General features: G+C 49.3%; 1 protein-coding gene across 2 annotated transcripts in view; it reads left to right on the top strand.

Annotated features, from left to right (window-relative positions):
• Positions 1 to 923: 923 nt before the first annotated feature.
• dlg5a (discs, large homolog 5a (Drosophila)) overlaps positions 924 to 27931 on the top strand; it is a 35977-nt gene continuing 8969 nt past the window's right edge. Inside the window, exons 1-21 of one of the 2 annotated variants that reach the window (XM_067236683.1) lie at positions 924 to 1607; positions 10856 to 10924; positions 12133 to 12307; positions 13239 to 13430; positions 15012 to 15195; positions 16987 to 17255; positions 17382 to 17694; positions 17913 to 18143; positions 18845 to 19029; positions 19184 to 19309; positions 20081 to 20213; positions 20550 to 20677; positions 20778 to 20953; positions 21169 to 21272; positions 22269 to 22361; positions 22823 to 23848; positions 24381 to 24501; positions 24679 to 24823; positions 25030 to 25253; positions 25645 to 25734; positions 26154 to 26322. In XM_067236683.1, the coding sequence (XP_067092784.1) occupies positions 1307 to 1607; positions 10856 to 10924; positions 12133 to 12307; positions 13239 to 13430; positions 15012 to 15195; positions 16987 to 17255; positions 17382 to 17694; positions 17913 to 18143; positions 18845 to 19029; positions 19184 to 19309; positions 20081 to 20213; positions 20550 to 20677; positions 20778 to 20953; positions 21169 to 21272; positions 22269 to 22361; positions 22823 to 23848; positions 24381 to 24501; positions 24679 to 24823; positions 25030 to 25253; positions 25645 to 25734; positions 26154 to 26322 (4454 nt within the window). In that variant the 5' untranslated portion in view covers positions 924 to 1306. The remainder of the gene's footprint in view (positions 1608 to 10855; positions 10925 to 12132; positions 12308 to 13238; positions 13431 to 15011; positions 15196 to 16986; positions 17256 to 17381; positions 17695 to 17912; positions 18144 to 18844; positions 19030 to 19183; positions 19310 to 20080; positions 20214 to 20549; positions 20678 to 20777; positions 20954 to 21168; positions 21273 to 22268; positions 22362 to 22822; positions 23849 to 24380; positions 24502 to 24678; positions 24824 to 25029; positions 25254 to 25644; positions 25735 to 26153; positions 26323 to 27931) is intronic. The other variant, XM_067236684.1, reaches the window with a different exon arrangement.

Consider the following 27931-nt stretch of genomic DNA (forward strand, 5'->3'; position numbering starts at 1 on the left):
CAAAACCTGTGCCACTGCTAAGCACAGATAAATTATACACCCATAAAAAGAGCACATAGCTTTCATGGAACATCCTCAAATGGCTGTCCTTGTAAGCAGACTAAAGTCAGCTTCTCTATCCTTCCGGAACCCTGACGGTAGAGAGAAGCCCTCTTTCCCTTTATATGAATGAATTGCATGAATTTTTCATGCAACGAGGCAAGCACATGGCTGCAAAAGACGTAGAGCCAGCATGGAACTAAGCAGTGAGTACTCATGGTGTCACTATGGAAATGAGGTGCTATCTGCATGAATAAGGTCACGGCTGGAGAAGCTACTGCCTGCCTCTGTGGCCGCAGTCTTGATTTAACTGGGGGCTGAGCGAGAAGGACCAGGCTACATCCATCATGATCCTGTACAACCTTATCACCAGCTAGATTCCCCCCCCCATCTCCCCAGTCGCCATGTAGCATTTTAACAAAAATCATAGAATTTCTTTTGAAAAAAAGAGCTGTGATGCAAAAAGAAAGACATTTGAATGCATTAACTGAAATGGGCAGTATCAAAATAACATTACATAAGAGGTCTCAGGTCTACTATAATTTAAATAGCATCATCACAAAATCACTATTATGAAATGTAAATAGTAGGCTACACTATTCCATTATCCACCTGTCTCTCTTTTAAAATGTAGCACAAAAAAAACATTGTCACGCAAATTGCCTACATCCATTCTCATTTTTCCACTTGGGATTTTCGACGTACTACGGGGTGTTGCGTTCACGCCCCATTGGCACGCCCATTGAACTGTTGGGTGTGTCTTTCAAAAAACCCGCCCTGTTTCACCTTACATGGTCATTGTATGGAAAGTTGATTGACACCAGGCAGCAGCTGCTAAACTGCCTGGACATGGCGGAAGATACAGTGTAACTGAGAAACGGCGACAGAGTTACGATAGTTTTCATAGCAGTTGAAAGGGCATCTTGCGCTGTAAATGACTCATCGGAAAACGCATAGATGTTCGGGTAGGTTTTCGAAGGAAACAAAGGAGAAATGGACGAGGTTAGAAGACGTAAGTAAGCTGGAAAAATGCATCGCTGTTTAGTGCAGTCAACAGCCTTAGGCAACAAATATGGCTTCTTGTGCCTTTTTCTATTTGCTATGAAAATTGGTGTCCCATGCCATCCCATGCCATGGTTATTCTGCCGAAATCCTACAAGTGAAGCAAGACCCTTCTTCGCGTATCTGGGCTCATTCTAAGAAGTGGAGCGGAGGAAAAAACAGCCTGTCAGTTAGCTCGTGAGCTACGGAACTACAGAGAATAGCAATGGAGCCAAAGCACAAAGAGTTATTAGACCAATGCCACCAGAACTTATTGGAGTCCATAACAGATGCGGACCGGCTGATAGAACTGCTGATAGTGTCTGGTACCTTAAGTGAGCTCGATCGATTCGAATTAGATCAGAACTGTTCATCCTGCGCGGAGAAAGTAGACCAGCTTTTGAAGATGCTGATGAACAAGGAGAGCGACCATTTCCTAGACCTGTGTGTGGCCTTGGAAAAGGCGTACCCTGACCTGTATTCTGCCCTGTTTATCAACGGTGGCGGACCAGTGGATCACTCGTCGGGTAAGACACCGTGCATGCACACCTACATAACCCTAGTCAATCTAATAGCCCATATTTATCAATGAGATGAGTGCGTGAACAACGCGCGGTTACCCAAGTCCCTCTCTCAATTCTCTGGCCTCAACCTGGCTGGGTGGTCCCTTGAACAACAGTGTTGTGCTTACAACTATGGTGGTCGCAATTGTAGCCCATGCAACTGTAACATTCAACATTGTATCATTAACAGGTTACAGATCAGAGTTACAAACACTGTAATGTACCATCACATATCCTACACCCTGCACACCAGAATAGGATTAGACATTATTAAGACATATTAGCTCAGGTTGACATTTATTTGAGAATGTACTATGATCGTTCATGCATGCAATAACTCATAGGAATTCAGATCTGGTGTGCTGCTGCGTAATGCACAACCCTCTTTTGCACAGGTTTGGTCTGATGAGCTACAATTACCAGTTGAAATGTTAACCTCCACTAATCTCAGCGCACCATGACAGTGTATCATTTGTGAACACATGATTTTAGGTTGAGGTGAGAATTACATGATGGTACTTTTTTAGGTTAAAAGCCCCAAATTGGTTTCATTTAGTTTCAAGATTCTCTGTTTGTTAGTAATTGTTTCCACTTGAGAAAGCATAACCAGCTACTGTCAGATTACCTTAGCAAAAATCATTCATTTTTATTAGAGGATTTTGAAGAGGATTTGTGTTAGAACCAACCCCATCCAAATATTATCAATGACTGGCATTAATATGCAATTTGCATTTATATGACCAAATCAAGTGATTTATTTTCTGTAGATGAGATGGCCTGACTTGTTTCCATGGCAACATGCTTGGCGCTGATGTGCTGTTCCATATCGACCTGTGCGTGCTTACGCCCATGCTTCTAAATCCATAACATGGTGACAGTCAATCTTGCTATGTACGGTACAAGCCCAGTTATTGTCAGTGCACATTGAAAGGTTTGGCTTCAGATTTTGCTATTTGAATGAATCACAACAGTTTTATGCTGCATGTCTTTGACATACAATGGAGGTTACAGGATGAGGTTTGGTCACCCTCTCTTGTCTTGTCAATCAGACTCAAGCATGTATAGATTCATCCTCACCAACGCCTGTGGACAAACAGGGGAAGAGGTGTTGAGCTACCACAACCTGAGCTCAGTTCCCACATTACCTCCCCCCGTTCCAAGTTACCTCAGCAGAGCCTCAACAGAACACTTCCACCAGGACCCTGAACGCTCCCTCAGTGTTGCCAATATGAGCAGCGGCAGCTCTGAACGTTGCCTAGTCGGCCTGTGTTATTCATCAGAGGATTAGCTGTCTTCTCCCTGTTGTAAGCTCTTTCAGGTAGACTCACATTATCATGCCTCTGCAGCCCTCTGTACTGGTTTGGGTGCTCTTGGCTGCCTCAGACTCCAGTTGAGGGCAGTTTTTTTATGCTTTTCATTATCTTTAGTGCAGCTTTCCAACTGACGCAATTACGGTGTTTAACTGCGTTGGTAAAGACTGGAGACGGAGCTCAAAGACCCTTCAGGCAGGTGGAAAGACAGAGGGGGATGGAAATGTCTGAGCCCCGCTGTGTGTGTGTGTGTGTGTGTGTGTGTGTGTGTGTGTGTGTGTGTGTGTGTGTGTGTGTGTGTGTGTGTGTGTGTGTGTGTGTGTGTGTGTGTGTGTGTGTGTGTGTGTGTGTGTGTGTGTGTGTGTGTGTGTGTGTGTGTGTGTGTGTGTATGTGCGAGACAGAAAGTGAGTGTGAATGTCTGATGAGCCTCTCTGATAGCAGGCAGCTCTCAAGTCATCCTCTCATGACACTTGTCTTTGCCGGCCCTTTGTGCTGCTGTCCTGAGGTTTTTTTTCAGTTCAACTTTCTGTCCTAAGACACACGCAAACTGTCTGCTGAACCACGTTCTGGCTGTTTATCAATCCGAAGAACGCTAAGACATACTTGTGTTCTTGAGAAGAACTTTATTGCCAGGCGTCTTGCGAGAATGGTCTCGCAAGACCGCGAGGACGGGGAACGATTTGAGATGTGTTCTTGCACTGACTTCTGGGAAAACAGATGCGTTCTCGCTGACCACGTCACCATCCGATGCATCCTCGATAAAAGGGGCGGATCAAGAACATTTCCGGGTATTTTGGGCGTTCTTGGTAACTTGTGTTCTTTGGATTGGAACCGTACTTGGGCAATGAAAGATGACGTCAAACGAGTTCGCAAGAACGGAAAAAAGGTGGATTGATAAACAACCTCTGTCATAGCAGTGGAGGAGGAAGAGAAGGGATTGTTCCAAGCAACCTGGTGTGCTTCCCCCAACCCTAGCCTGCAGGACACGTTTCATACATCGACACTATACTTGTCTCACAATACTTTAAAATAAATACATAATTTCCCAGATCAATAATAAAGGCTGTTTAAAAAGTACATTTCGGTTCAGCCTAGTATACCACAGACTTCTGTGCTTGTTTCACAGCTCTAAAGCAGCAACGAAAGCACATTTTATACTTGAAATTGCTCTCTTCCCCTGCAGCAGGGCATCACCACTGTGTCACCTATAGAGCAGGTATACAGCACCACCCCTCTCTGCTGACTGTGACATTGATTTAAATGCACGCAGAGAGGAGTTTGATGCAATGGTCCCTGACAGGGTGCAGCGTCCACATCTTCTGCTAGTCTCTTCATGTGTTCTGTCTCGCGCACACGTGCAGTCTCTGTCTCTGTCGGTTTCTGTCTCTCACTCTCTCTCTCTCACACTCTCTCTCTCTCACACTCTCTCTTTCTCATTCTCGCTGTCTGTCTCTCTCTCTGTCTCTCTCTCTCTTACACACAGACTCACTCACTCATTTTCTCTCATTCTCACACACCTCATAAACAAATACACAAACGCACTCTTTGGAGTGGTTTTATTCTCCATGGCATTAAATGGAAGAGCTGGCTAGATACTCGGAGCGGACAGAGAGTGGGAAAGAGAGGGATAGGGAGAGAGAGAGAGGAAGGGAGACAACAGGCCTTTTGTTTATAAGTTGAGCAGACCTAAAGTGCCCAGTCAGCTGTGTGTGTGAGAGTGTGTGTGAGTGTGTGTGTGTGAGAGTGTGTGTGAGAGTGTGTGTGAGAGTGTGTGTGAGAGTGTGTGTGAGAGTGTGTGTGATAGTGTGTGTGAGAGAGAGGGAGAGAGGGAGAGAGGGAGAGAGGGAGAGAGGGAGGAGCCCAGGACCAGTGGGACTGTTTCGACCAGGGCTCCTCTCCCAGTCCATAAACTACAGGGACAAACAGACAAGATGACTAATGTCCTGACACTGGGTCACTTTCACCGCTCTTAAAGACCCGTCTTGGGCCAAGCTTGCATCCATCTCCACTCCCTTTCTCAATCGGTTCTACAGGTTCTCTCTCTCCTCCTTCCTCTTTCCTCGTATCGTCTCTCTTCATCTTCTTTTCTCTGTTTCTTTTTATTTCGTCTTTCTGTCTCTGTCCGGTGCCCTGTTTCTCTCTCTGTGTGTACACTGTCGATGGGGCCATCAATCCATCCCTGGTCTAGTCGCGGGATGTGATTGATAATATTTCATAGCTTATTTTATACTGCATGTCATAGTGGATTTTATCGCATTGCTGTGGGGTAGAGTCCGGGATGGCAAGACTTCAGTGTCTATACAGACTAAGAACTCAATCTTTTTCAATGGAAAGTCCAAGATTGTGTTGTATGCAACTTTTAAGTCTTTGTTAATGGCTCAGTTGTTACTAATGTAGCGATCAATTAAATCATTGGATCAAGCCTGCATGAGCAAACGAGACGTTAACCTTTGTGTTATCTCAGGGTCGTGGATGTCATTGTCCCGGTTTGAGTCTATTGATCTCTGATAGCCCAACTGGTGTGTGAATCACATCATGCTTTCCACAGCAAACTGGTTTTGTAGGGGCGATACATGGGTATCAGACTCACCAGACCTCTCCCCTCCAGCAGTGACATTCACAGCTAGCCCAGCAGGGAGGAGAAGCAGAACAGGACTTCGTTAACATTTAGACATGTTTCCTCTGCTTGCTAATGACCCTGGAAAGCTGAGGAAATGCCACAGTTTAAACATTGCTGACGAAGTGAGGTCATGGAAATAAACAGAGCTCTTTTCTCCCCCCCCCCCCCCCCCCCCCACTACCCTTATGACGGATTTTCATCTTACCCCAACTGCTGTGTTAGCGTAGCAGTTTCTTTTTATTGTTAGCCCATAACTAGGGCATCTAATTCAGGAGAAACCTTTGTCACATATAAAACTGAGATGCAGAGTACGGGAGCTCTGCCTGCTACCTGCAGACAGGTGACACAATCTGTCACGTCTCTGTTTTCAAAGAGCGGCTCGGATTACCCGAGCGTGCTTTCGCTGTGTAAAAAGTAGCATTCTCCAATGGTCTGATGCGGTTGTAAAAAAAATTTTTCTTCTTCTTCTTTTCGCTCGCAGCTTTCTGGAGTTATTGCAGTCATCTTCACGTTTTGTTTAGTTCACCTTAATGCCTCAACCTCTGGCACGGGCAAACTGTTCAGAAGGCGCTTAATGTCTCTATTATGCTGAGTTAGTGTTCTTCACGGCGAGGGGGAACCGTGCGCTACTGTGATAATGGGCTGCGCCGTGGTGCACGCCGGGGCGCTTCTGGACTGTTCAGCACTTTTGACGGACCTGCCAGCCGAGGGCGAAGGCCAAGGGCACCGTACCGAGGTCCTCCCTGAATCACAGATTCAACGGAACGACTGACTAAGGAACCAAGATGAGTTGGCATGTTCGTCCTGTGTCCGTGCATTATAGGAAGTTCTTTTCGTCGCTCCGGAGGTCCAAGGACACTACTGAGAGTTACTACCGAGAGGTCAAAATGTATGGCATCACACCAGATGTGTTTTACGTTAGTTTGAACCACCCAAGTGGTGACGACCTCCTTTCTCAGGACGTGCTGCTGAACACCCGCATGGCCTGAATGAACATCAGGCTAGGACCTGTGAGCTTAGACAGGCGCTTTAGGGTCATCCCCCCTGTATGGACCCACATGACCACATCCTCTCGGCTTATTTGTTGTGGCATGGCTGGGGTAGGAGGGAGAAGGGGTTCCAATCAAATGGATGACCAGAGAGGAATGCTTGTTGGTACAATATTTTATTTTGACAAGGTGAAAAAAGGGGTTTTGGGTGGAAGAAGAGTACTTTGAACAAAAAAAGCTTCTCTGACCGAGGCATCTTTGTCTGATAGTCCTCAATTTTCAGAAATGAAGGGAGCCAACGAGAGCGGGTTAGAGGTTTTTCTGGATGTTCCAGTAGGCCTACTTCCCTGCCAGTGGTTGCTGACTCTTTTGTTGGTGGGGGGCCAGTGTCTTCTTGGCTAAACTGCTCTCCAGTCGAGGATGCTTCTGGTTATCTCTCTCCATGAGCTGTCCATCCTAATGGGGAATTCTATCCATGTTAGATACAGCTGGGGTAGAGGCCATGTGGCAAGGGAGCACAGGTGGAAGTGCTGCTTGTTAATTACCTCACCCCAGAGAGTTCTGCTCTCCTGCAGTGGGGCGCCACAGTATAGGTACATAATGGACCCTAGACCCAGTCCTGACACTAGTTAGATTGCGTTTAATGATTATTTTGGATTTGTTTGGAAAGTAAAACGACAACAATTTCAGTGGAAAGTTTGTATTTGAAATGTACATTGCATTTCTCAATGTCTTACTTGGCATGTCCCCCATTTTTGCTTTGATGACAGCGTGCGTGGAGCCAACAAGTTTGTGCAAAGCCTTATGACCCTTGTTATCCGTTCCCTCTTCTCCTTCTTCTTCCTTCCCCTCTTCCTTCTCATCTCACCCTGTGTGCCAGTGTGTCTACCCTCCTGAGGGTAGGAGCATAGAGAGAGCAGCTGTGTGTGTGTGTGTGTGTGTGTGTGTGTTGGGGGCTGGGGGGGGGGTGTTGGTGCAGAAGGACGGGGGCAGTCAGACGAGGCTTCCTTCAGGCCGAGTCAAACAGCGGTGTCTAGCACCATAGCCCCCTCCCCATGAGCTGGGGAGCTCCGCCAAAAGCTGCAGCTGATTTAGAGCCCCGGGATGAGGGTAAACAGAGCAGTTTGTCAGCCCCTGGCCGTGTCGAAAGTACTCCCCCACCCCCAACGCCCTCTGGGCACTGCAGATCTGGTAAAGAACCGGATAGGTGTCCACCATGTTGTTGTGATCCGTCCTTTCTCTTGAAGGTCATGACGGAGGGATTTGAACCCTCCTTTTTCTCTTTCGCTTTTTTTCTTGTCTTCTTCTATTTGTTAGCCAGTGTGGCGTGATGGTCTTTTGCATCAGGGAAACTCACCAGACAGTAAGAAGAGCTGACAAGAGTCTAACACACAACAGCAGACGTTCGTGTTTTTTTGATAGAATGCAAATTATGTTCTTTCCCCAAGTGCCCCCCGAAGTTTTCCTTTCTCCTCGGGAAGAGAGTGTCTGTGTCAGATCCTTAGTTTCGGGCTTGTCAAGATCCTGGGATAAAAGCGTTTGAAAGCAGCAGCACCAGGTCTTTCAGATAACCACAGATATATTCACATTTATGTTTTTGGGGTTTCATTTTTAGATTAAAGACTTTTCCAGAACTCATGAATTATGTAGTCACACTTGACGGGGTGCTAGACTAGCGTCTCTTTGATTGTTGGAACGGGAATAGGTTCCATCTCCAACTGCCATCCCAATTTTTTTGCCAAGCTGCGAAATGTACTAGTCCTCCAGTCCAGATTCACCATGGCAACGCGTGCCATCCCCCCCTTTTCTGTGCTGGGGGGGGGGGGGGGGGTAAAGCTGGTGTTCTGGAGCAACTATTGGTCCTGGAGCATTGGTGAGGGAGGGGAGGAGACCCACGGAGCCCCCAAGGCAGACCAAGGGCTCCCCTGACCTATTTAAAGCCATGAAGCCAGGCCTTTGTTGTAAAGCTGCATAGCTTCACACGATCAGGTCTCCCTCCTTTTAAATATGTGTCACTGTTTATTTGTGAACAGTTAGAACAGTGCACAATTCACCTCTAAGTAACCCCAAAGTTTTGCCAATGGTCCTTATTGGCATGTCTAAGGGCAGTAGATGATGTGCTCCTTGGCTTGGATCCGAGTTGTTTCGACTGTAGAAAATGCCACGTGTGTCAGAAAGGATCTGTGAAAATGGTGTGTGGGTGTCAGAGGGGATTGTTCATGATTTATCTGACTGGCTGGTTGACAGACTGGTTGGCTAGCTGGCTGACTGGCAGGGGTGCAAGGAAGGGTGCATCCTAAAGCTACCCGTATCCATACCCAGCACTAATGAATACAGCCTTTATTGATGTAGTCAGCTTGTTTACAAATGATGGGCTTCGCTGAACGAGGCTATCCATAATTACTATCGATGATTAAAGGCCAGTTACGAAAGGCTAATGCTGTCGACCCTGGGAACACGAGTTGGGCTTCGTTTTATCTAATATGCAATCTATACTACATTCATTGGTAGCTTTAGACACTGAACCAGTGTGTGTCTTCTCTCCACAGGATTTAAGTTAGCTGCTCTACTTAAGGGAGCAATGTGGAGTGAGCTCTCATTTCCATCTGGAGAAATACGAGTGTGTGTGTGTGTGTGTGTGTGTGTGGAGTGGGAAAACACATGATGTAATGCAGCCTTCGGAGTGTAGCTCAAGTCTGGTAGAACAATGTGAAATCAAAGCTCTACTTCTCACAGGAACGTGTCCAGCTTCAGGGAGTATGAAAGCAGATTAAAAGTCTCTCTCTCTCTGTCTCCCTTCTGTTCTCTCTTTTGAACTACACCTTCCTTGCGTCTGTTCATCGTTCAACAACGCTCACCCCCACCCCCTTATGCTTATTCACTTCCTTCTTCTTCATGTCAGATTATTCTCCTCTCTAGACTCGGTCCTCTCCTTCCCTTCTCTCTCTCCTTCCCTCCGCAGGGCCAGAGATAAGAGTCTCAGTCTCATCAAGCTCACAGCTAATTAGACTCGGCCTTGTCAGATCGACCAGACCTAGAGTTGCCTAACACAGCAGGGAACCAAGGGCACCGATGGAGATCGGGTGATTTGTTGTTAGCTGCTAGCGAGTCTTCTGGTGTGTCACAACCAATTCGGGGGCAGTGTCCATTAGACTGCACGTCACAAAAACGCACCTCCGAAGGCAGGGGGACATCGCCAAAAGGTAGAATCTCGCGAGCTCTCCCAGCGAAGGCTCGAACTCTTATTCGACGGTGCCCTTTGTGAGCCATTCAGCCGCCTCGCCATAAAACCCGTATTCTGCCCGGCACACAACGACGTACCCCTATGGATTTCTCTATATGTGACGTGCCTCCGCCATGGCACTGTAAAAGTGCTATTCACCAGCCTTCCTCAGGCTTCTCTATGCTTGTCATAAAGAGTAAATCCAATTTCAACCATGACATTGTGCCTGCGTGGCGGTAACATATGAGGAATATGCATCAAAGCAGTACTGGATGCACAGAGAGAGAAGCCATGACTAGTGGCAGTGGGAGTCCAGAGCAAAACCCTGAAATTCACATTTACATATTCCCTCTTGCATTTTTCATTTCTCCAAAGCCGCACACAAAACGTCTATACAGTGAGTGCAGCAGATAATCAAGCATAAGAAGTGCACAGTTGAGTAACGGTATTGCATTGGGGAATGCCAAGGAACTGCTAAGACTAGACACTTGCCAAAATCGTCCCATATACATTTACATTTAGTCATTTAGCAGACGCTCTTATCCAGAGCGACTTACAGTAAGTACAGGGACATTCCCCCCGAAGCAAGTAGGGTGAAGTGCCTTGCCCAAGGACACAACGTCACTTGACACGGCAGGGAATCGAACTGGCAACCTTCAGATTACTAGCCCGACTCCCTCACCGCTCAGCCATCTGACTCCCATATGGAATACACGAATCACAAAAAGCAAATAGAGAGAGAGGAAAGCTATGTAAGCCTTATAACACTGTGGAACAGCTACATGTATGGTGTATGAGGGGTACATGGAAGTAGTCCCATTGTTCGTTTTTTGTTTGTTCCATTTATCATGGATTGATTAAACATGTCCGTTTCAGAATGACTTGATAATGTATCCAGACAAGATATCGTCCTCATTCATCATGTCAAACTTCTCTCTCTCTTTGTTTCTCCCACTCTTTTCGCTCTCTCTCTCTCTCTCTCTCTCTCTCTCTCTCTCTCTCTCTCTCTCTCTCTCTCTCTCTCTCTCTCTCTCTCTCTCTCTCTCTCTTTCTCTCTCTCTCTCTCCAGGCTCCACCTACAGCGTTCTCTCCACCATGCCTTCCGACTCTGAAAGCAGCAGCTCCCTGAGTAGTGTGGGTACGTAACCGCTCCAGTATGGTAATCACGTTCCTGTCACTCACTCCAGCTCCGGGGACATCCCTGTCTCCGCTGGGTAAAAGTCACGCCGATGTAGTCGTACGCTAAGAACACTGCGTCGCAGCAGCGAGATAAAGAGAAGACACGAGTATGAGTGATCCTTCTCATTCGAGCTCAGATAGGAACTCTTGTGTTGAAATGCCTTGGAGTACAATACAATCTGTCTTTCGTTCCTTTTATTTTTTATTTGTTTTATTAGTCCCGAAGGAAGTTGGCCACATTCACTCTTTTTTTTTTGCGCACACGTACACACTGCTGCCAGAGTGCTGACCAAACGAGCACTCCAAATGACTCATCGGCGTTACGTAAACGTCCCAAGGGCCAAACGCGGAGCCAAGGATGCACATAATCCCCTCCATGCTCCTGGCCCCAACACCTGCTGCCCCCTCCCCTCCACCCCGCGGAGGACCCTAGGACAGGACACGTCCTTCCCTGGTTAGAAGCCACTCCACACTAGCGCACCAGGGAAGCTCGGCTTACAAGGGAACGACTTGCTGTCGTGATTCTTCAGCTAGGAAGAGAAGGAAGCAGGCTCTCCTTCAGGACAGGAGGAATGGATGAATGCGGAAATGAGCTCCAATCTGTGGAAATGAATAATTGCAGCGCAGGGCATTAATCTTTTACCAAGACCTCAATTTACTCTTTGGGTTTCTAAATGACTGTCTGCACAAGTGATTAAATATTATACCATACTCCCAGCGCTGGGCCTGCTGTTAACAGACCTCTTCAGAATATGTTCTCAAATCTAAATCCCATCTGCAATACGCTGCTGTTTTTCATTATTCTGTGGGGGATTACGGACATCGGAGTGCTGTAATCCTAGGTGGTTCTCTGGGGGGGAAAAAAGTCCATCGGATTGTAATGGAAAAGAACAGAAGATTAGAATGGAATTTAATATCAGACGGTTGTTGCCCTTCACCAGTATTACGGCATAATGTGTTCTGAATGTTGAGGCCAGTGCGTAACCTGTTTTAACCTTGTGTTTGCAATGCTGCTGGAGGATGCTCTGCAACTGCCTTTGTCTCAGAAATCACGTGTCGTGTTGTGTCCAGTTATCACGCATCGTCTGAAACAAGGTCATATGTAGGCCATGAATGGTGTGTGGCGGTGTACGGTGTTTGCCTCTAGTGACACGCTCATGGTTGCAGGTTCACCCGTCAACGGTACAGCCTCGTCCCCGCCCCCCACCATGAACGACAACCGGCCTGCTGGCGACAACCTGGACACGGTCCTGTTCCAGCTACGGAAGGTGACGCGCGACAGAGACGAGCTCCGCAAGCGCTTGGCGTTGGCCTCACCTGGCACCACCTTCGACGACTGCAGGTATAGACACTCTCTCTCTCTTTCAATCTCTCTCTCTCTTTCTATCTCCATCTCTCTCTTCCTATCCTTCTGTCTTCAAGTCATCAAAGAGGCTAAACGAGACAATTTCATGTTCGCCTGCTCTGATTGTCTCCATGTTTTTTTGTGTGCAAGTGAAGCTGACAAATCCAGGCATGCGTCTGTGTAGTCAAGGTTATTTTGAGGACAAGGGCCTTAAGGCACAGGTTTACGATCAGCACTGTTGACACAAGTTTATATGAAGCCAATGGCTCTCTTCAAGGCCGTCTCCCATTCGGTAAATAACACGGTTTTCCAAAAAAGACCTACCTGTGCTAGCAATCAAATCTATAATGAATGTATTTAATTGTTATTTACTGATTTTAATGTGTATTTGAATTATGAAACGTAAGCATTGCTGGTTGCATGTAAAATACTGACTACATTTTAGTTCCTTCTTAGGACTGCTTAGGTTTACGACCAGCTTGTGGACGAAGGTTAATTGGTAACGATCCTGAACAGGTGTTAAATGGTCTCTATGTTCCGTCTTCCCTGTAGTTATCAGCATAGGGAGAGGTGAACCCGTGTACCGTTTGACTGTGAGGAAAAACAGATGCGCAAAGCTATCCAGTATGTTGACTAAATCGGTTAATGACTTTAGGCACCATGCCCCAACAAGCTTGAATGTTTTTCCGTGGAGCTGAATGTGTTCTCTGCCAAAATGAAGGGCATTGGGGTTGACGCGAGGCGCTGTCCCGAACGTTGCTTCATTTTCTGCAAAGTGAGGTCACAAATGTCTTTACCCCCCACCCCCACCCTCACCCAGCCCACCCCCACCCAGTCACATCCAGGCCAATATCAGGGCCCCGCCTTTACTGGCGAGGTCTCAGGTTAAGTGTATGTGCTGATGGCGTGTCGGTTTTTGCTCCCTAAGGCCAAACTCCAAAGCGACTGCTACAGGACACCATGCCGTTAGTCTCCCAAAGGCCAAACTCCAAAGCGACTACTACGATGACCTTAAGAGCCAGTGTATGAGGGCCATGGCGGAGCTGCAGTCCCTCCAGAACCAGCACACCAAGACCCTGAAGAGGTGCGAGGAGGCCGTCAAAGAGGCTGACTTCTACCAGTGAGTCCAATCCTAATGTCTGCCAGCTCCGGTTGGGAGGTTTTAGAAATGTTTCGCATTTAGATGACCTAATTATAGTGCCAACTCATCCACTCCTTGATCATTTAAGTATCTCTGCTGCACCAAAGTCAGCTTAAGTACAACAGTGTCATTGGGCTAAGTGGGACTCACCAGCCAAGATGAAAAAGACCATGACCATTTTCACACCCTTCCTCTGTTCCCTGACCCAGAGTAGATGGCATGCAGCTCCGAGTCAGCAGAGCAAACAAGCGTGGCTGACGTTTGATTGACAATGTGCCTCCTGTCGTGCCAGTGGATTTAACAGCCTTCCGGTGTCAGTTGGTTTAAACGGTCTTAATGTCAGTGGTGCCGTGTCTACGTTTCTTTAGCTGGCTAAGCTGCCTGGATCCGGTCTCCAGCCGTATCCCCGCGTCACGGCGTTCTGGCGTCCCACTCTCTGCCCGCCGAGCCACAGGAGCCGGTGTGAAAGGTGGACATTTTGTCGAGCACCATCTGCTGCGGTCTCCAACACGGCTTTTAATGAGAGGAGAAATAATTAGCCGTTTTATGACATTGTTTCACTTGGACGTGAACGAGATAATTGCCTGCTCTTGCAATTGCGCAAATGAACAGAACATCCCTGGGCATAATGGTCTTTTCTTATTAGAGAGGAATTACGTAAATGTGCACCATGCGCCCGGTCTTACTTAGGCTTCGGTGCATGAATAATTAATGTAAGAAAAACATTTTTGTTTATGATTGTTTGGCCAGGTCCAGTAGAATATAGTTGTATCAGTGTTTTTTTTCATTCTTATTACTTTTTATTATCCTGTGGGACAAGTCACAAAGGTGTATTCCAGGTTTCAAGTACTTTTTACCAGCGAGTAAATCTGTTTACTCGCTGTAAAAAAGTCTGTCAGGAGTTCAACCGTGCCTCTGGAGCTTTGCTTTATTCAATACAGACTAGATGTATTAATCCCAGGCATTAAATCTCGTGTGTGTGTGTGTGTGGGCATTGTGGTTGCCTTGAATCTACAGGGGGATGTAGGGTGAGAGAACAAATGGGGATTACCGTTACATGTTAGTTTGTCCCCTGAGTCTCTGATTGTGTGTAAGCTAGGCTGTCCAGGAAAGCAATCAAACGGGATGGGTTAAGCACGACCCCTGTGCTCTCCATAGTGGTTGACATGCGGGGTGGGCCGAGCAGAGAGAGGCCTTCGCTCCTGACAGAACTCATCGGATGTGTAGGAAAATTAGGTTTTAGTCCTGCCTTGACCCTTCACAATTCAATCTCCTCCTCATTGTTGGCCGTGGTGCCAAGCTAAGCTTCTGCCTCCATGTATGTGCACATGTCTGTGTTTCGATTTTAATATTTTGAAAGAAAACTGACTTTATCTCCCACTGTTCCTTTATCAATCTGTTCTTGCCTTGGTCGTTGACATGTCTGAAATCTGTACTGCTGTATACAATGACCACAAACTGTAGTGAAATGAAATCCATGAAGCCTTGGTATATTGAATCACGTGTGTGTTTCTGTTTGTGTGTGTGTGTGTGTGTGTGTGTGCTCACGCGTCTGTCCAGTATGCTACACAGCCGGGTGCTGGGGGAGCAGACCCAGCTGAAGGAGGAGATGGAGGCTCTGAGGAGAGAGAATTCCCAGCTGGTCCGAGAGCACAACCATCTCAAGCAGAGCTACGAAGAGGTTCAGAGGCTGCACAGCGAGGACCAGAAAGAGGTGGCCGACCTTCGGCTGCAGCAACAACAGGTGTGGTTTTCTTTGGGGGACACTTTGTGAACACAAGCATGAAACATTACATCCCCACTCCTAAGTCCAAGCTCTAAGCTAGCTGTGGTGGTAGACCCGTAGAGGAGGTTAGTGTGTTCTGCTGTATGCTAGCTGTGGTGGTTAGGGTTGCCAACCGTCCCGATTTGTCCGGGACATCCCGAATTATGGGTGATTTTGATTTGTCCCGTCCGGGACAGCTCCAGTCCCGTATTCCAATCACAGCCTCGCCCGCCAATAATATGCTACTGTAAACGCACCAAAACTCTCGCAAACGTTGCTATGGGACACGCTAGTTGCACAGCAGAGGGCGCAGAGGCTGGGGGGGGGGGGGGGGTTAGTATGTGCTAGCTGTGGTGGTAGACCAGGAGAAGAGGTTAGCATGTGCTAGTTGTGGTGGTAGACCAGGAGAAGAGGTTAGTATGTGGTGGTAGACCAGGAAAAGAGATTAGTATGTGCTAGCTGTGGTGGTAGACCAGGAGAAGAGGTTAGTATGTGCTAGCTGTTGTGGTAGACCAGGAGAAGAGATTAGCATGTGCTAGCTGTGGTAGTATACCAGGAGAAGAGGTTAGTATGTGCTAGCTGTGGTGGTAGACCAGGAGAAGAGGTTAGCATGTGCTAGCTGTGGTGGTAGACCAGGAGAAGAGGTTAGTATGTGGTGGTAGACCAGGAAAAGAGATTAGTATGTGCTAGCTGTGGTGGTAGACCAGGAGAAGAGGATAGCATGTGCTAGCTGTGGTCGTAGACCAGGAGAAGAGGTTAGTATGTGTTAGCTGTGGTGGTAGACCAGGAGAAGAGGTTAGTATGTGCTAGCTGTGTTGGTAGACCAGGAGAAGAGGTTAGTTGGTGCTAGCTGTGGTGGTAGACCAGAAGAAGCGGTTAGTATGTGCTAGCTGTCTGTGGTGGTAGACCAGTAGAGGAGGTTGGTGTGTGCTGCTGGGTGCTAGCTGTAAGGGTAGAACAGTAGCGGGTGTGTGCTGTGGTGTTGATGTTGCAGTGACCTGGGGAGGTCACTGCCGTGCTGCTGTCACACGTCCCAGGGGAGAACAGCACAGATGCATACTGAGAGTTATGGCTCTGGATTATATAAAGGCATGCTGACACTGGGAGAGAGAACACCCCCCACCCCCCCACACACACACACACACACACACACACACACACACACTCACTCCCACACTCAGACACACAGTCACATACATAACCCCTGCTTGGGTCGATAAAGCCCTCAGGTTGACTCCAGCTTCCAAGCCATCACACTACACAACGCTTTTACGTTTAACATGATCAACGCTACCACGGTAAACATTCATTGTAACCAGGCATTGTTTAGACACCACCCAACAGTCACATTGCTGTAAATGACAAACCACTAACACTGTGGTACCTCCTCTTACCAGCCATATATCACAAGCCCTTTCAATAGCATGAAGTTGCACTTCCTATACTTGGCTCTCTGACAGACAGTCTAACTAGTCTGACCAGTCAACTTCCCGCTGTCAAGCCAAACAGTGTTGGCTTAGCTTAGCGTCTGTTCATACGAAGACCATGCACAGCTGTCCGTGGATGCCATCTGGTGCTGGACTGCTGTAAAAATAGAAACGCACGCTGGAATAATCAGATCCCAATCTGCAGAGCCGGTCACCCAAGTGCTCTCTAGCTTAAATAATAATAAAAAAAAAAAGACAAACATGCACACATGCAGAACGCCGCCGCAAGGGGTTTGGTTGACTAACGGCCACGTGACGCTTTGTGTCCCCTGACGCACGCCAGTCGGTTCAGGTCATGAGGGAGAACGGCTCGTCGGAGGTGCTCAACAAGCTCTACGACACGGCCATGGACAAGCTGGAGGGCACGAAGAAGGAGTACGACGCCCTGAGCAAGCGCTACAGCGAGCGGGTGGCCAGCCACGACACGGACCTGAGCCGCCTGGAGCAGGCCGAGGAGGAGAACCGGCGGCTGCAGAAGCAGATGGACACCCTGCTGAAGCAGCGCGACTCGGCCATACACTACCAGCAACAGTGTTCGACGTCCATGAGGAGGTGACACGCGTTCCCCTCGCGGCATTCCCCGCGTTCCCCATTTCTGCGAGCACGCGCACACACATACACACACCGCCTCCTCACCCCCCCTCACTCCACATCCATCCCCCCCCACCCCCCCTCCAGGTTCGACTCGGTGCAGCAGGAGCTGAACAAGTCCTCGGCCCAGAACAAGGAGCTGCAGAGGGAGATGGAGCGCCTACAGGCGGAGGTGACGCGCCACAAGAACTTCCAGCTGAAGGCGGCCAAGGACTGCGACAAGTACAAGGAGGAGCGGGACTCTGTGTTCAACGAGTACCGCCTGGTCATGAGCGAGCGGGACCAGATGATCAAGGAGCTGGACAAGCTGCAGACGGAGCTGGAGGCGGCCGAGGCGCGCCTCAAGAACACCTCGTCGGAGAGGATGGTGGCCGGTGAGGAGATGGAGGCTCTCAGACAGGTGAGCGGCCCCGTCGGCCGACGAGCCGAGAGCCACGGCCTTTTTTCGGCGCGTGGGACGTGTATGTGTAACCCAAATCCCCCTCGGCTAACTCCTACCCTTCGAATCCCGCACTGTAGGTTAGGATCTTGTTAGGAAGTTCCAAAACACACCTAAACGCCTCAGAGCGTGAGCTCCGAAACATCCAAACGTCACTCTGCTTGGGGGTTGGGCTACAGGAGTTGAACTCGTCGCTGGTGGACCGCGACCGGGCGATCTGTGAGCGGAACGAGCTGCTGGAGAAGTACTGCCACGAGGTGAAGGACAAGGCCGAGGCCCAGAAGGAGCTGAGCCAGGCCTGCAAGGACATCGAGACAGTCCGCGAGGAGAGAGACGTCGCCCGCAAGGAGAGGACCGAGGCCATCATCCAGAGAGACCAGCTGCTCCGAGAGTACTACCAGGCCAGACAGGTAACACGCACATACCCACCTGTAACTCTAGTACTACCATGTCAGACAGGTAAAACACACATACCCACCTATAGCAGCAGTAATGCCAGGCCAGACGGGTAGTACCAGGAACTGAACAACACAACTATCAAGGTTAACTGTTAGCATACGCACTGAAAACGTGTCCTGCCACATTGTCGGTCCCATTTGAGCTTTTCGCTTACTTAGCGGCCAATTTGAGGCTTCTGTCTGTATGATGATACAGACAAACCAAATGCTCCACACACGATAAAGAGGTTTAGAGCAGCCTCTCTCCATCCTGGTCCTCGGGGGGCCCTGCCTTGCATGTTTTAGATGATTCTGTTTTCCAACAAACCTGATTGGAATGGGTTGTTATCAAGTCCCAAGGACCAGGATTGAGAAGAGCTGGTTTAGACAATGGGATCAGATGTCAGCCCTCGGATTAAGTCAAAGGGGATGACCTTAATGCAGATCTAACCTGGACCACAGCACTGCAGACCCCTACCTTCACCACTAGATGGCCCCCTCTCCGCGGTTAACGGCAAATTGACTGACCTCCGCCTCACGAAAATGTTTCGGAAAACCTTGTCAGCGAGTTCATCAATGCTTTGTTAACGATTCCTTTTTTTTTATTTGGCCACATTAAACACCAGACTCGCATCACATATGCAATCACGGCTATGTGTGCTCCTGTACGACAGAAACAAGACTCGGCCACCATGGACATGGAGCGGGCCAACAAAGAGATAGAGATGCTGAGGAAGCAGTACGAGGCCATGTCCCAGGAGCTGAAGGAGGCCACACAGGAGGCCGAGGTGGCCAAGTGCCGGCGGGACTGGGCCTTCCAGGAGAGGGACAAAATAGTGGCCGAGAGGGAGAGCATTCGGTGAGGACCGTAGAGGCCGAAAGCCAGAGTGCGTGTGTGTGTGTGTGTGTTAGCCGGGTGGAAAGGAAGACAGCATAGCCTCGCCGCTTCTGTTATCTTCCCATCCTGTCTTTTCTTCTCTTGACTCGTCTTCCCCCGGCTCCCTTTCCTTCAGGACTCTGTGCGATAACCTGCGGAGGGAGAGAGACCGGGCGGTCAGCGACCTGGCGGACGCCTTGAGGAACCTGGACGACATGAGGAAGCAGAAGAACGACTCCTCGCGAGAGCTCAAGGAGCTCAGGTGAGTCTGGCAACGACGCGGATCCCTCGCCGACGCCGTCTTTTAATCCAACTCTTTTTTTCCCTCTCGGCTTGTGCGCGCGCCTATGATTTTGTGTGTGTGTGCGCTTTGCTTCACTGTCTGACTGCATAAGCGGTAAGCTGTTCCATTCTCTCGCACCCTCCCTCTGTTCCTGTCTCTTTGGACCTTTCAGAGCTCATTTGTTGGTCTGGCAGTGTTTCGGTTTGTCAAGATTAAAAGTGTAATCCCAAAAAGCAACTGTGTTTTGGCCACATACCCACACATAATCACAAACACACACACGCACACACATCCACACACACAAACATCCACATACTGTTGACTAAAGCTCCCTCTACTGGTGCATTGGAGTCCTGTTGGCTAATATTGACTTTGAGAGGTTTTCTCACTAAGAATAGTGTAAGATGTGGGTTTTAATGTCAGTATCATCCTCTGGGCCTTTCTCTGAAGGGCACAATGCATCTTAATGACAGCTTGGCACTGTGCACCTTTATCTTCCCTTATCTATGTATGAATGTGACTTTGCCACTATCCTATAAAAACCCATTTTCTCTTCTTAAAGATGACTCAGAGAATGAACTTGAACTCCTATTTTTATTGTATTTTTTTATGGGGGAAAAAATAAATTCAAAAACACACAAAGATATTCCCGTTTTACCTGTGCTCAACACACAGTGGAATCCTCCAGCCTCCATAAGTGCTCTCTAGCTGACAGTTTGACCTTTGGCCTTTGCCCTCCTGTGCTTTCAGGGAGAAGATGGAAAGCCAGCTGGAGAAGGAAGCCAGGTTCTGTCAGCTGATGGCCCACAGCTCCCACGACTCGGCCATCGACACCGAATCTCTGGAGTGGGAGACCGAGGTGGTGGAGTTTGAGAAGGACAGGGTGAGGATGCCACGTCACGGTAGCCGGCCGGCGGGCTGTTACCTGCTACTGTGCTGAAACGATTGGTTCCGAGCCGTCGGAACTTGAACAATAACGCATGGCGACGTGTGCTAATGTTTTTTTTTACATTTTAGTCATTTAGCAGACACTCTTATCCAGAGCGACTTACAGTAATTACAGGGACATTCCCCCCGAGGCAAGCAGGGTGAAGTGCCTTGCCCAAGGACACAACGTCCTTTGCCACGGCCGGGAATCGACCCAGCAACCTTCAGATTACTAGCCCGATTCCCTAACCGCTCAGCCACCCATGTAGCGCCTTCTCTTCCTCTCACACAGGATGACATGGATTTGAAGGCACTTGGGTTTGACATCGCAGAGGGGGTAAACGATCCTTATTTACCAGGGGATTGTGGGATTTTCGTGACCAAGGTGGACAGAGGAAGTGTTGCCGAAGGAAGGTTAAGGTAAGAGCCAGTACATGTGCCACAACACCCCCCTTTTATCCTCTCAAAACAGCCACACGGTTCATCCGTTATCACACACAATCTTCCCCGTTGTATACAGAGTGAATGACTGGCTGCTGAAGATAAATGACGTGGACTTGACCAATAAGGACAGGAAGCAGGTCGTGAAGGCGGTGCTAAACGGAGGCGGGCTGATCAATATGGTGGTACGCAGGAGGAAGTCCTTGGGAGGGAGGCTGGTCACCCCTGTCCACATTAATCTAATTGGACACAAAGGTAAGGGGCTTGTCAATGAGAGAAACACAGTAAAGACGGATGGTTTTCACTATGCCTGCTAATAGCTAATTCAATCTAGCCGGCCCGGACATTGATCTGTTCCCTCCAGTATCTCTATCGTTTTGAATGGGATAGCTGGTTAACGCTGAATGAATGTCCATCTTTTTGTTGTCTCTCCGTGACTCTGTGTGTGTGTGTGTGTGTCTGTGTTCCAGACAGCGGTATAGGTCTGGAGAGTGGCGTTTACGTGGCGGCCATAGTCCAGGGCAGTCCTGCCGCCAGGGAGGGCTCCCTGACTGTCGGAGACAGACTGATCGCTGTGAGTTCAAACAGCACCCGTCTCCTCCACTTTCTCCTCCTCCTCAATATGAATGCCTGCCACTCCATATCAGGACACTTAGAGAAGATTGTATTTATTTTATTTTTTTAAGTTACATGTGGAAAGACAATTTCAACTACTCTGAAAGAGACTAGAAACAGCTAATTATGCCAACTACACACAGCGCTTACATGAGAAGTATTCCAAAGGCGTAGCGGATAAAAAAAAAAAACGGAAATGGGACCAGCCCATCAGTCGTGAGTGTTGCTCCGTTTCAAAACCCACCAACATCAGCCAAAATGGTGACTCCCCATCCCCTCTGATTTGAATTTAGCTCACCCTAATGTAACCGCAGGACTTAAGTATCTCATTCACTCACCTTTAATCACGACGCCTGCCAGTTAAGTCAGGCAAACTGATACGCCAAACGATAGCTCAGCTTTAGTACCAAGCTACAGCAAGAACATATCTTAATCACTGTGCATCGTCTTATATCATGCCCTTGTGCTTGTTAATCACTTACTGAGTTACTTAGGTTTTTATTTGGCATTTGAGATTTTTAATGATGTTAAAAGAAAGACAAGATCCAAACTGTTGAATTGAATACAAAAAGTTCTTGATTACCAACAGTCCTTGGTTTTGTGCTAAATTCAGTCAAGTATGAGGAAAGTTCACAAGTTGGACTGCTTTCTTTTAACCTACCTTTGCCTTTTTTCCCTGGTCCATCTCCCTGTCTTAGTATTTTTTAAATCTATCTCAAGGCAAACCTATTGTCATGGTAATGTGGGGATTGGGATGTGTGAGGTTACTCCATTTTGATCTGTGCTGGCCTAGATTTCCATTCCATTGTATTCCATCAAAGACAGACTCCAGTTCCAGACATATGGGGCTAATTTTTCACCAAACTTGAAACTTTAACCCTAAAAATCAAGACCTGACATTTCCTTTTGTCTTTTCTCTCACTTTCTCCCTCCCCCTCTCCCTCTACTGCTGTAGATCAACGGCATTGCTCTGGATAACAAATCAGTGACAGAATGTGAGACTCTGCTGAGGAACTGCAGAGACTCTCTTAGCCTGTCTCTCATGAAGGTGAACCACAGTCTCCTCCTCTTCTTCCTCTTACTGTGTACTGAGCCTCTACCTCGAGGCAAGGACTTCCTTTGATGTTCCTCAGCCCCAGATTTAAAGCGCCGGTCTCCCAACATCACAAGTTGGCTTGACCTCAGTCAACTTCACTTTAGTTTGCTCCATCTCAGCTAGCTTTCCCCTAAGTCCACTTTACTTCAGTTAGATCAATCTTAGCTAGCTGGACCAAAGTTATCTTCACTCCAGCTAGCTTCTCAACAGCTAGCTTCACCTAGTTGGCACTGAGCTCACTAGCCCGGAGCTCCTGTTATCTTCCCATTAGCTTGACGTGGTGCCTCCGTAATCCTTGAATAAATACTATAATATATACAAAAATACTTTATGGCACTAGTACTGGTCATAAAAACATGAACTTCTATCCTGTCATTTGGTAAAAACGTATCTGTGTGTGTTCGTCTCTCCAGTTCTTCCCTCACAGCACGTCGGGCCAGAACATTTTCGAGAGCCTGCGGGACTTGTCAGAGAAGTCCAACGGCCGCGCCCACCCGTCTGAGATCCACTCGCGCAACAGCCGCAACCTCAAACACAACAGCTCCACGCAGACGGACATCTACTGTCCAGACGGAGGAGGAGGAGGAGGCAGCAGCACGGCGAGCGCGCCCGGAGAGAGGAGGAAGGTCCGGGGAGACCCGGAGGAGGCGGGTGTGTACAGCGAAACCAGGAAGCCCTTCTCCACGGGCTCCCTCCACCCCACCAGCCTCCGGCCGGCCTCCGACCTGGGCCCGGGCCGCTACGGCCCCAGCGCCTTCCAGGAGTGCTGCTCGTACGCCAAGCCTCCGCCCCCCATGAACTACGACCCCGCCTCCCCGTCTGACTGTGTCACCGTGGAAACCACCCTGGAGAAGAAGCACAGCGGAGGAACCTGGCCTAAGATGATGGTGGGGGGGATGTCTGTGGCGGCCGACACCAGCGGCCCGGCCCAGCTCTCCATCTTCAAGTCGCCGAAGCAGAGGAAGTCCATCTTCGACGCGGACACCTTCAAACGGCCCGAAACGCCATCGTCCAAGATGGAGTACCTCTCGGCCAATCAGATCACCGCGACGCACTCCCCGCAGTCCTCCAAGACCGAATCGCTCTCCTCCTCGTCCACGCCCACCCCTCCGACCCCGCCCACACGCAGCGATTCGTTCAAATTCAAGCACAAGCAGCAAAGCAGCTCCGCCTCCGACTGCACCGTCACCTCGGACGGGAACGGCAAGGGGGAATCCGCCGTTGCCATGGCCACGGGGGAGGGTCGCGAGCGGGGCGAGGACAGGAACGGGAACCATTATTTCCTGGACGGTAAGGTCCTGACGTCGAGGAAATCATGTGACGAGGACATCGGGCGCACCAGGGGGGAGGAGCCAGAGGTGAAGCGGCCCCGCCCCAAATCGGCCCCCGCTCTCCGGCGAAGGATGACCCCCCAATCCATTCCCCTCCCAACATTCCAGGTGAGTCCACACTCCAGCCAGTCAGACTGCCCTCTGTATAGATCTCCAATCTAACCTGTATGGCCAAACAAATGTCTGTATGTGTCCACCCACCCTCCATCCAGCTGATAAAGACCCAGTTGTATCACACCCAGCGGTTTCTCAAAAGACAAATGAAAGGATTATTCAACCGGTCTCCAAGGCTTTTAGATGGAGAAACGCAGCAGCCATTTTGTGTGAGGATTTACAGCCCTGTCCGGGGCCCTGCCCCACTGTCTGTCACTGAGCCAGCCTGTCACAGGGTGATTGATGGCTCTGCCAACCCACCCAGGCCAGAATGCTGAGTCAGGGCCACAGCCCCAGCCGTCCCCTCCACCCCACACCTCATAGTGCCTTCCAGAACTGGAAAATCTCCACAGGCTTCTGTCTTAGTTGTTGAGAAATGTATACCATCTTCTACTTAGTGAGAAGTTGTGCGAGGATTGGGATTGAAATGTTATTGTAAATGTGATAGAGAAATATTGTTTTCTTTTGGGGTTTTGTTTATCTCCAGAGCTACTCCAACGACGATCATTCCCCAGAACCCAGAGAGATGCTTCGCTCTTCCCCCAACCGCTCTCACAGGCACAGTGTGGGCTTTGTCCCTACAGTATACAATGGCACCCTGCCTCCTAGTGAGTTTCCCCATGTCCCACACACACACACACACACACACACACACACACACACACACACACACACACACACAGGAACAGACTGGCAAAGTGAATAATACTAGACATACACATCAGTCAATCATTCTTCTCTAAGCTTGTCTGTGTGTGTGTGTGTGTGTGTGTGTGTCTTGCCAGACTCTGTCCACCGGGGGCTGGCTCCATGCCCGGCGGTGACCGCTGTGATGAGGAACCCGGTCTACACAGTGCGCAGTCACAGAGTTCACACCAGCAACTGTCCCTCCGTAGCCTCCCAGATCTGCCACCAGCACACACACACCAGGTACCGGGAGCAGCCCCCCTCATTTGTTTACACATACACACACACACACACCAGGTACCTCTATTAGCCTCCTCTGTCAACACACACAAACACACCAGGTAGCACGGCTGCAGTAGACTACGCAACTGAGGATACCAATATGTTTTAAATTCCCTGATTCAGCTCCGCCACACCACGATTGTATCCCCCTCAACCATCCTATTTAGGCGCGTGTCGTTCGAACGTGGCCGTGTGCATGTGTCAGTGTGTGCGCCACACCCTTACCAGCGTTCTGAGAGAGAGTGCGTTGTGTGCAGTCCGCAGCACCAGGGCCGCCTGAGTCTGGACCTGAGCCAGAAGCGGGCGGGAGACTACCCCGAGTCGTCCTCCTCGTCGCGCAGCAGCAGAGCCTCCCACGGAACCAACTCGCTGCCCTCCAGCGCACGCCTCGGTGAGTCTGACGCACGCTGACGCACACAGCCGCTAGCCACTTAGCCCTTTGCCAGGGTGGAGCGTTAGCAATGTAAAAATCCTCTGAAAATGTTCATAGCAACGTGCTGAAGAATGCCTGAGATACCTCAAATGGAAATGGGAAATGAGGCAACCTGCCCCGTCGTTAATACTTATCAAAGCGTATTGAATTAGTAATAACTTTATGCAAGAATAATTTTTATAAATTTTTAAACCAAAGTGCTGTTCAATCAATGATTGAATGGGTATTCTAATATTTAATACTGATCTAATACTCTAAAGGAAGGAGATCACCATGTAACTGAAAAGCATTGCCCAGGTCTCCCCTACTTATCTTGACCGAGCCTTTCTTCCCTCACGCGTCACGGCAGTGTCATCCAATAACGTCCAGTACCGCACAGAGAGGATCAAGATCCCCACCACCCCACGCTACCCTCGCTCCATGCTGGGCTCCGACCGAGGTAACCCCCCCCCCCCCCCCCCCAACACCAGACCTCCACCCCTGGCCGGCCTCCCCTCCTTCCCACTCACGTGCCCCCTTCAGCCCTGAGGGGGAAGCTGATTTCACCCATGCAGTGAAACAAGACTGCCTATCAGTCTGTTTTTGGGAAACGGGAAGCGTTACGCCTCAGTAATTGTCATTGATTGTTTGGGGGGGGGGGGGGGGGAACGGGAAAAACCGTTGTCGTCGAGGGAACCGCTAAAGACATGGTCACGCGGAGGAAGCACTTGGTTAACCTTTATTGATTGCCTGTCTCAGGGGTTAGCATGTCTCTAACCTTGTTTCTGGCTGCGTAGTTCCTGCTTAACACTAGAAACCTCCAATAACACGCAGCCCCCTCTCTCTCTCTCTCTCTCCCCCCCCCCCCCACGCCACCAGGCTCTCTCTCTCACTCGGAATGCAGCAGCCCCAGCCTCATCACGCCCCCCCAATCGCCTCTCAACCTCGAGACGTCCTCCTTCGCCAGCAGCCAATCGCAGGGCTCCATCTCCACCCTGCCCAGGATATCAGTCAGCCCCCTGCCAATGGGGGAACGAAGGAAAGACAGGTACAGACAGCAGATGGGATATTGATAGCGTTATGGTGTGGCCTCGCCCTTGTGTTTTGAGTTCTGGTGATGGGAGATGTGGAGACAGCCAGGTATGACATTGGGCTTCTCTGCCTTCTGGGCGCCGCTCAGCCCACTTTCAATGGGGTTGCCAGGCAACAGGTCCATCTCGGTTATGGGCTGCAGGCATCTAATCTTGCTCGGACATGTGATCAACTTTTTAAAGCGCCTCTACCGCCTGTATGCTCAAGGTCGGGGTGGTGACTCGATACCTAACTCTCTTGTAGATGTTTCATGTGATGTCTTTTTTTCCCCCTAACCCGATAATAAGCATTCTGTTGTCAGGTCTCCTGTGTATTTCCTGTTGTGTATTGCCTGTTATCTCCTTTTTTCTCCTCTTGCCTCTTCTCGCTCTTTTTATTATGGATTTTTTTGGTGTTGTCTTGTCATCACTTGCACACCTTGCTGGCCTCACACTACTGTGTGGTCTGTTTGTCTCTCCTCTCTTTCTCTCCTCTTCCGTCTTCTTGATCCTCTTCTCCGCCAACCCCTCTGTTCCTTCTCTCCCTGCTGCCGCGCGACCCCCCCCCCCCTCCCCCCCCCTTCCAGATCTCTGTGCCGTAACCGATCCTATCTGAGGATCCCCCTGGCCGCTCGACCGAGGTTCTCCTCTCTCAGGAGCCTCAGGTTTGTCTGTTCACCCCTCCACCAGGGCCACGCCCGTCCGGGCCCACCTCTCCTCACCTGCTTGTGTTCCCACTGGCGCCTCTGCCGACGTCCCTCTAGATGTAGACCGTAGATGTGTTCCCTGGTCCTCCCAGAATGTGAGGCTGTCGTGTGATTGGTCCACCAAGCACCACCCCCATTTCCCCCATACCCCTGTTTTTTCCCCAGTCGGTTTGTAGGTGAAATAGTTCTATGTATCCTAGCTCTGGTACAGTATATAGGCTTGTTCCTAACTGACAGTTTATCCCTTGTTTGACTCTGTTGTAGTTTGGTTAGGAAATAAGTCACTCTCATCCCTGTTTTCTGAAATGCATTTGTGTTAAGGGAACTGAAATGATTCACGCTCTAGATATAAGTGAGTGAATCAGTTGCATGTTCACAACAGCATGGTGCTCCGTATGTGTGTGTGTGTCCTGGTCACCTTCCCGCGCCTCCAGGTAAACGTTCTGTCTACCTGAACCCCTGGACCTCCAGCTAGTCTGGTTGGGTAGCACGCTTTCCCGTTTTCTCCCTGTCGCTACCGGTGGCCTGGGCTCCAATGCCTTGCAATGACATCACAAGACCCGTTGCGATGTCCTGTCTCAAGGGATATTTATCTCAACAAATGGCTTCATAAATGTCACTGGCCTGCATGAAAATGCGATGACCCTGTCACTGTAATGTCATATTCATACTCCAGGGTCATATTCTGTACACCCCAAAAACCCAAACTGGTGCTGTCAAACTTTGGATTTGCATGCTTTTCCGTCGTCCAGGGTTTCCTTGACGGCTCGTCTAGAACGCCTAGAGGCTTGTTGCTGTCTAGGATTAAGGTGTTGAGCACAGCTGGGACCTCATATTCCCCCCTCCCCCTCCTCCCCCAACACGAACGTCCTTCCTTCTA

This window comes from Osmerus mordax, chromosome 5 (assembly GCF_038355195.1).
Source record: "Osmerus mordax isolate fOsmMor3 chromosome 5, fOsmMor3.pri, whole genome shotgun sequence".
NCBI lineage: Eukaryota > Metazoa > Chordata > Actinopteri > Osmeriformes > Osmeridae > Osmerus > Osmerus mordax.